This window comes from Melozone crissalis, unplaced genomic scaffold (assembly GCF_028551555.1).
Source record: "Melozone crissalis strain CALT ecotype California unplaced genomic scaffold, PUWL_Pcris_2 ptg000023l_1, whole genome shotgun sequence".
NCBI lineage: Eukaryota > Metazoa > Chordata > Aves > Passeriformes > Passerellidae > Melozone > Melozone crissalis.
The window spans coordinates 35,175,639-35,184,132 of record NW_026535801.1 but is presented as its reverse complement, the minus strand read 5'-3'; the positions used below and the strand labels follow the sequence as shown (position 1 = coordinate 35,184,132).

Here is an 8,494-nt window from a genome sequence, read left to right as displayed (position 1 = left end):
AATTTTTGCTGCAGATCCAAGCTAAGTGGAGAATTTTGAGAATTTTATTTAACAGCATACCAAAATATTCTTAATTTCAATTTTCTGGTTTTCTATTTTCAGTGCATTACAGATTTTTGCTCAAAAAACCTATTTCCACGCTGCAAGACAAAGGGATCCTGGACAAACGACCTGAGAGCATGAACTCCGCAAAATGCTTTTTCTGCAAGTTTGGCAATGGAATAATTAGCCACAGTGCCCTTTAAAAGGCCACATTTTGTTTTCAGTTAACGCCCTCATTATATTGAAAGGCTTTTTCCTTCAGAACCACCTTCAGGTTATTTGCCCCAGAGGAAATACTCATGCTAGTTACCATTGGAAGGCTCCCAGCACAGAAATAAGGGTTACAGGGCTGGTTTCTTTTGATTGAATTTCACAGCAAAGTCGGTGAAATGCCGAGAATTACAGAGCACCGCGCTGTGCAGGTGGTACCGTCTGCTCCGTGGTGAGGCACAAGATTTGCATCTGTCTGTTAGCTCAGGTTCAGGTTGAGCAGTGGCTCTACGTGACAGGTAACAGGAGACACAACTGACACAGAGAAATCCACGTGCCTTGTTACTGTTACCCTAGCATTTAACACAATACACAGTACCACACCGTCGGAACTCCGCTTCTTGTGGTGAGGAATGAAAACTGACAGTGATTTGCCTTCTCTGTCATTGAATCTTAATTCTTTTCAACAGTGCATGAGAAGAAAGGGTTTTGTGAAAGCTATGTGGTCTCACGGTGAAGTGTTAATTCTCTGAGACAGGGGCAGAAGGGGAACTTTGCAAGGGGATTCCCACGAGAAGAGATGTTGAACCAGTACAGTACAAAATGCTGCAAAATAAACAAGTGTAGGACAGGAAATGAAGAACTCTAATCGATACCGCAAAAGGGATTAGTTAGTCAAATGTGAAAATTCAAAACTAGAATTTAAATCAGGACCGCTAACTCTTTCTCGCCCTGCACAAAATAAACAATCTGTAGATTCGCCAGCTGCATCCAGCTTTGATTTCTGTCATTTCAAAGCGGGCACCTGCAGCCAGCCCTGGCTCAGAACTGTAGCATTGCTTCAGGCAAGCACCCAGCTGGAGGGAAACACCTGCATTTGCGCTATTGCTCATCCTCTCAAAACTACCAGAACTACTTGTGGCTAACTAATAAATAGCTATTTATAAACAGGGTGATTGGGCAAGAGCTCAGAACTGGTACCAGGATAAGCACTGGGAAGCCACGTTTGCTGGCCTAATAGAACAAAAGTGCATTTTGATTTGGCTCCATGCTCATTAGCTGGCCACCTCACAGTTCAACACGTTTATTTATATGCAGATAAATATCTTCAAGGTGGGTGCCAAGAGAATGGTGCCAGACTCTTTTCGGTGGTGCCCAGCAGCAGGATAAGGAGAACTGGCCATGAACTAAAAAAAGAAAGTTTCATGTGCAGACAAGGAAGGACTTTACAATGAGGGTGGCAGAGCACTGGAACTGGAGCCCAGGGAGGTTGTGGGGTCTCCCTTTCCGGAGACATCCTAAACCCACCTGGACACATTCCAGGTAACCCTACATTGGCAGCGGGTTGGACTGAGTGATATCCAGAGATCCCTTTCAACCCTAACAATTCTGTGACTCTCTGATGTTACCTCTGGCCACAATGTGATGAACTGTGGAGCAGGGCGAGCGAGGACCAAACCTATCCTGCCTTAGCCCTGCCTAGCCCAGCAGCATTCGCCTCAGCATCATCAGCGCGGGGTTGGCAGCACCGAGACTCGCCGGGATGACGGCGACTCCGTGAAGGGAGGGATCTGAGGGGAACACAGCCCGGCTGGCAGGGCAGGGCCGGCTCTGAGGGGGACACAGCCCGGCTGGCAGGGCAGGGCCGGCTCTGAGGGGGACACAGTCCCGCTGGCAGGGCAGGGCCGGCTCTGAGAGGGACACAGCCCCGCGGGCAGGGCAGGGCCGGCTCTGAGGGGAACACAGCCCCGCGGGCAGGGCAGGGCAGGCTCTGAGGGGAACGCAGCCCGGCTGGCAGGGCAGGGACAGCTCTGAGGGGAACAGCCCCGCGGGCAGGGCAGGGCCGGCTCTGAGGGGAACACAGCCCGGCTGGCAGGGCAGGGCCGGCTCTGAGGGGAACGCAGCCCCGCCCTCAGCCCGCCCTGAGGGCACCGCGGGCAGTGCGCGCCGCGGGAGGCGGGCAGCGCGTGCTGGGGGCAGCTCTCGCGATACGCTCGGGCGGCGCCGGGCGGGGAAGGGGCAGGCGCGGCGCTCTCGCGAGAACCGGGCGCGCGGAAGCGGCGTGGCGTGTGCGCGGCTGAGCCGTGAGGGACCCTGAGGGGCCGTGAGGGCCGCACCGGCAGCCGCAGGATGCCGAGCGCCGCCGGCCGCGGGCAGGGCCAGGACCGCCGCCCGGAGAACGACGACTCCTCGGCGGCTGATGTGGGTCTCCGCAGGGAACGCGGCGGGCGCGCTGTTGAGGCTCCCCGGGGTGGGGGGGGCTGGGCCCAGGCCGGGTTTGGCCGAGCCCCGGTTTGGCCGAGCCCGGGGGCACAGCTGCCTTTGGCTTTACGCTGCCTGTCCCCCCACTACCTCCTCGCCGGGCCCAGCCTGTGATTCCCTGAAGAGCTCCGAAACCCCCAGAAACACCTGGGCTGCTCTTCCCCAGCCCGAGGTTTCTGCAGGGGCTCCTGCTGGCCTGGCAGGTGCTTCTGCCTTGTACGTGAAGATCACAGAGCAGTGCTGAAAAACTGTAGGCCCGTGCTTCTTCAAAGAACAAAGTACTAACAACGAGCGTCAGTTCATTTTGTTATAAAGTAATTTGTGCTTATTGTTGCATCAGCGATAAGGAATTCCAAGTATTGGTGGCTCCCCTAAAGTTACAAATAGGCCACAATTCATCAAAAGCAGACAAGCAAAGACCCTCCCCAAATAAAGTGTTTAGTAGGAACTTTGGTTCATGTATTGAATAGAATAAAATAAATAAACCAAGGGGGTTTGTTTGGAAATTAATGGGAAAACAGAACTGTGATGTTTTGATGAAAATCGTCTTCCTCTATGCCTTACCTGGCAGATTTTGTTAACAGTTCAGCTCCTCTGGCCTCTGACAATTCAGTGTGCCTGAATATGGGAAGGAAATATTTAATCTCTCTAACATAGGGCTCAGATATTTTTTGAGGAGTAGGCTCTTTGTAGAGATAATCACACTAACTCTCTGTGTAACAGGCAATGATTGGCATGCATGGTTGCTGTTGCTGGAATTATTTTTTTCCATCGAAAAATTGTCTTCTCTCCCTTGTGTATCTCTTATGAGTCCAAAATGCATTTTTTAAAATATTATTGCTAATTATTTTGTGTTCCTTCAGTTATTTCTGTGATAATGTTGTTCAGTTTTTTTGTGTGTGCTTCTTTGATATATGTTTCTCACCTCCATTCTAGGATTATGCTAAGGAAAGATATGGAGTGTCCTCAATGATACAATCCCAAGAGAAACCAGGTCAGTTGAAAAATTAAAAGAGTTTTTGCAAGAGAGAGGGTGGGGAAAAAGGAAAAAAGAAGTTACCTACCAAATATCTTCAGTACTTCTTTGAGAAATCATTTACTAAACTTTTCCATTCAAATCCCACTGGCAATTTACCCCTTTATTGGGATACATTTGGTGGCTCTTGTGAGAGACTTGCATTGGGAGTGCCATGTCCAGCTTTGGGCTCTCCAGTGCCAGGAAGGCATGGACATTTTGTAACAGCCCAGTGGAGAGCTACCAGGGGGCTGGAGCACAGCTTCTGAGGAGGGAGCTGGGCTTCTTCAGCCTGGAGAACAGGAAGCTGTGCAATCTCACAGCTTAAATCTGCTTCATGGGAGGGTGTAGGAAAGATAAGGCCAGGCTTTGAAGGTGTGTGGTAATTGGACTGGAGGTCATGGACACGAGTCAGAGCAGGAAATTGAGATTGGAGGGAAGAAAAAAAAATCATTAAATTTGGTTGAATATTGGAGCTCAATTGTGAATTAGGAGGAATCTCAGTGTTTGCCCTTGCCTGCACTGTGCCTTAAACAGTTTGTCAGTTTTGTGCCTGTCCATCACTGCAGACTATTTTTAAAATTATTTTTAATTATAATGTACTGAGTGCTGAGATGTCAGGTTTTTTCTGCATTTGGAGTAAGTTCTGCTGTGACTGATTACAGCAGTGCTCTCTGAGTATGATGTGTCTGCTTATGCAGCCTGCCATTTCTCCTGTCCATGGGCACCAAATCCATTCATATTGGATATTAATATTTATGGGTTTTATCAGCCATGCCACTCTGAATTCAGGAAATTCTGATTTTTTCCTGATGGGGAATTGGGATTCAGGAAAACTTAGTGACTAGAGAACAATCTCCCAGGCCAATATCCCATGGAATATTAATCTTTGGATTAAATTCAGTGCATGGAACAGTAATGAGGGAAAGTAACAGACTGGCTTCTTGTAACTTCCTCATAGTAAAATGTAGACCAGTAATATCATCTGTGATTAGGTGATTTTTCTTTCTCCTTTGAGTGATTGTTTTGGTTGATGCCCCTTTAGGAGGGGAAATGCAGAATGCAGGGAAGAGAAGCAGTCACAAGAGCACTCACAGGTTGAAAACAGCTGAAGGGGACTTTTATACCAGGAATGTAATGGGACAAGCAAATCAGCAGAGCCTGCATTAGCAGTGATTGTTGAATAAAATCCATTCTAGCTGCCAGAGAAAGGGAGCTGGAGCTGAAATCACATTGGAAGCAGCCCAGCTCTGTGTTTCCCCTCCTGGGTTTGCATCCCAGAGCAAACAACTGTGTGGGGGACCTGAGCTGGCAGATTGAGATGGCAGATCAAGTCCTGCTTTCATGGAGAAATGCCAACTGTCTCATATTCAAAAGAAACACTCAAAAGTACTGGAGAAAAAAGTATGTTGAGAAGGAAAATGGTGAAAGCTAAAGGAAGTCATATGAAAAAGGCTGAGTGTCATGTTCAGGTGTGTTGTCCCCTTGACCTCTCATTCTTGTTTAAAAAAACTTTTCAGTGTATGGGCAATGTTGAGTGAGTTTTCCATTTGGCTTAAAATGCAATCTGTGGCACTCTGCTGTTCTGTAATTTTAGAAAGTGGCTATCCAGAACACCAAAATTAGGTAATGATAAAGAACAAAATGTGTATGGCAAACAAGCTGAAGATCAGCCTAGTCTCTTCCTTGAGACTAATGCACTTTTATTTACAGGTTCAGTAGTTCCTGCCAGGGAGAGCTCTTGCCAAAGGGCTCACAGGAGGGTGAGATATTATTTGTCATCAGTAGTTCCCCAAAGTGTTCTGCTTGCCTTGGGTGTCTTGGAGGAGCTGCTGCTTGGGACAGGGAGTGGTGGAGAAGCACAGATAGGTGTGTTCCCATCTGTCTGCAGTGTGTTCATTTTGTTTCTGTGGTCTGTGTGAAGGCTCTGGGGTCTGCCTGCCATTCCTGAATCAGAGTAGCCCATGGTGGTACCGTGGTACAGTGTCTGTGAGCAGAGCCAGCACAGCACAGCCCTGGCTGGCAGCCCAGGGGGGGCTGCAGGAGTGGTGCTGCTCTGCTCACTGCACTTCCTGCACTGTCCTGGAACCACTGGCTGGACTGGGTACTCACCCAGCTTACAGTGATCAGAACAAGTTATTCTTCTTTCCAGGGTATAAGCTTATTGTCCTTTGCCATGCTGCTGGATTCTTGTTCCTCTGCAGGCAAAGTGAAACTTTGTCAGGTTCACAACTTTGTTTCTCCACCTGGCTCTGTTGAGCTCACACACACCTGTGCCTTCTTTCTTGGCCCACTTAAGTCTTTCTTCTACTTGTGTTGGCTGCCCTGGCTATCTGATGTTCTTGCCTCCTGTCATGTCAGGTCTTTAAGTCCTTCCTGCTAGCTTGAGGCTATGTTTGCTAGTAAAACTCCATTTTTGGCCATTCCTTTTTTCTCCCTTCAGACGTATTATCTCACATCCCCTCCCTGGAAGCTGCTTTCATCTAATACTGCTTTTGATTTTCAGGTTTTTATGTCAAACTTGCCTTCTCTTTTTCAAATTTTTCCAGTACTTTGAAGATGCTGGTACTACACAGAGACAGCACAAATATTGATCCTAGTGTTCTAAATTCCATGATGCAGGATAAATTATCTTAGTAAACAGGTTGATGTGACAGGCAGGGAATGGGGTCTGGAGGTGAAAAAGTGTTTGCTTTATGTATCCCACACAGTTTTTTTGGACTTTTATCCTCTCCTCCTATGTTTGGAAGAGGTTGGAGTTCTGAGAGAAAAAGAAGAGATTGGGCTGTACATTAAGGGAAAAAAGAACTGGATTTGGGAAGTGTCAGAGGGAGGAAGCAAAGTGGCATAGTTGCTACATCCAGCTCATTGCAGTGGGGCACAGTGACAGGAACAGAGGCAATGGGCACAATGAACATCAGGAGGTTTTTTTTCCTGTGAGGGTGACCAGGGTTTGGTACAGGTTGCTCAGGAAGAGTTTCCCTTCTTGAGAATACTAAAAAAACTTCAGAACATTATCTTGGACAGCTGGCTCTATGCCACCCTGGGTGGAAGGAGTTCCAGAGACTCCTCCCAGCTTCATCCATATAAAAATTCGAGTGTTTAATATGTCTTTAATGTTTAATATGTCTTTAATGTTTAATATGAGCTGTTAGGTGTCCAGAAGACTTTAAAAAATATTTATGTAATGCAGATGGTTCATGAAACACTGAGGATCCATGGAAGGTGTAACACCTCATTCTGTCTTTGTGCTTCTGCCTAGAAAATGTTTTAACTTTGTAACAATACAGTTTCAAGTTGACTGAGGTAATTTTAGCTGTCTGAATTAATCAAACCCTTAGAAATATGAAGGTTATGGATTGTGATGGTTGAATGTTTCCTATAGTTCTACACAAAGTTCGAATATCAGAAATTGCTGGCAAATGATAACATCTTTATTCCCATTTCTCCCTTCCCCAGCAGCCCCACACACACTCACCCATACACACTGTATGAATATATTTGAGTCAATTTCCTGTCACATTTCTCTGTGCACCTCCATTCTGTTCTGGATTTGGTATGTGTGTGTGAGGAAAGAACTGCATTGCCCTGACATAAGCTAATAAAAGTTTTCAATCCCCTGAAATCCCCAGTGCAGAATAATAGGCTTGCAGGGCAAGCTGTGACTGGTATTCAGAGACAGAAGGAAGGAGTCCAGAGCAGCAGATGGTAATCTGGAGTGGGCAGAAGTTGTTGGGTGTTTTTTCCAAAACTTCAGAAAAGTTCTGTCAGGAAAAGTCTACAGTGTGTCTTAGCAAATTTAATGGGAGAAGTTTGTGAGGAAGGAATCATGCCAGGAATACCAGCGTGCATCTAGCATGTTATTAGGATGTAATGGTTGTATAAAATTTTTAGTCCTGATTTATTTAGAGATATTTTCCTTGATAACTTTTTTTTCCCCTTTGCTATCCAAAATCTGTGCTTTCCAAGCCATGCAATTCCTGTTGTTATCTAGCTTTGCAGCTACACTGGATTTGAAGGGTTCTTCTGATCAAGTCTTGGCTCTGACAGTGATGGTAGTGCTTGATCAGGTTGTCAAAGAGATTTTCTTAAAATGGATGTTATCCATTTTATACAGTAACACTCTCGTTACTCCAAAATGCTGTTGTTTTAATCAAAGTAAGTATTTTTAAATTGATAGTGCACATTTATTTGTGGTTTCTTTCTGTTCTTTATTTTCCATAATAGTTACTTTACAGTTATATTAATCCTACTTATGTAAGATAGACACAGAGAGTAGTCCTGTCCCCTCTGAGCCTGTGTTTGGCTGGGTTCACTGTGCAGCTCTGACCCTGCCCAGTGCAGCAGGGCACACATCCCTTAGGCAGCAGAGGCTCACACCAATAAGTGCAGGTAGCACAGTGAAGTGCTATCAAAGCCAGTTTAGTCATGCTGGGTTCTGCCATCCGTGAGCTGCAGTGGGCCTTGCTGTTGGTGAAGTGCAGTTTGACCCTGCTGTGCAAGTCAAAAATGAACAATTTAAAGCTACTGCATCAAGAACAAGTCACTAAGAAGGGAAATGGGATTTTGTGTGTTTTCAGTAAGTCAGTTATGCTGTTGATACAAAACCCAGTGTTTTGGATTTATTATCAATTTTATCAATAGCAATGGTAGAAAGTGCATTTGGAGTTTGAAGTGAAAAACTGTTTTAAGGTGTGTGTTGTTTCTGTAATTCAGATCGAGTTCTGGTTCGCATCAAAGACTTGACAGTGGAGAAGGCTGATAAAGAGGTTTGGGTTCGTGGCAGAATTCACACCAGCAGAGCTAAAGGTGAGAGGCCTCCAGGGTTTCTGGTTTTATTTCCTCATTTCATTAGTACAACCTTAATGTTTATTTTGGTTTCATGACCTGTAGCTTATGTCTTACATTCAAGAAAACTTTGCCACCTGATTACTCAGGGTTGCTTCAATGTTACTTTGACTGATT

The 8,494-nt window shown here is 46.0% G+C and overlaps 1 protein-coding gene across 1 annotated transcript in view; it reads left to right on the top strand.

The window, feature by feature from the left end:
- Positions 1–2,326: 2,326 nt before the first annotated feature.
- Positions 2,327–8,494, top strand: part of DARS1 (aspartyl-tRNA synthetase 1) — a 36,118-nt gene continuing 29,950 nt past the window's right edge. The window contains exons 1-3 of the mRNA XM_054278160.1: positions 2,327–2,454; positions 3,451–3,508; positions 8,246–8,338. Of these exons, the coding sequence (XP_054134135.1) occupies positions 2,383–2,454; positions 3,451–3,508; positions 8,246–8,338 (223 nt within the window). The 5' untranslated portion in view covers positions 2,327–2,382. The remainder of the gene's footprint in view (positions 2,455–3,450; positions 3,509–8,245; positions 8,339–8,494) is intronic.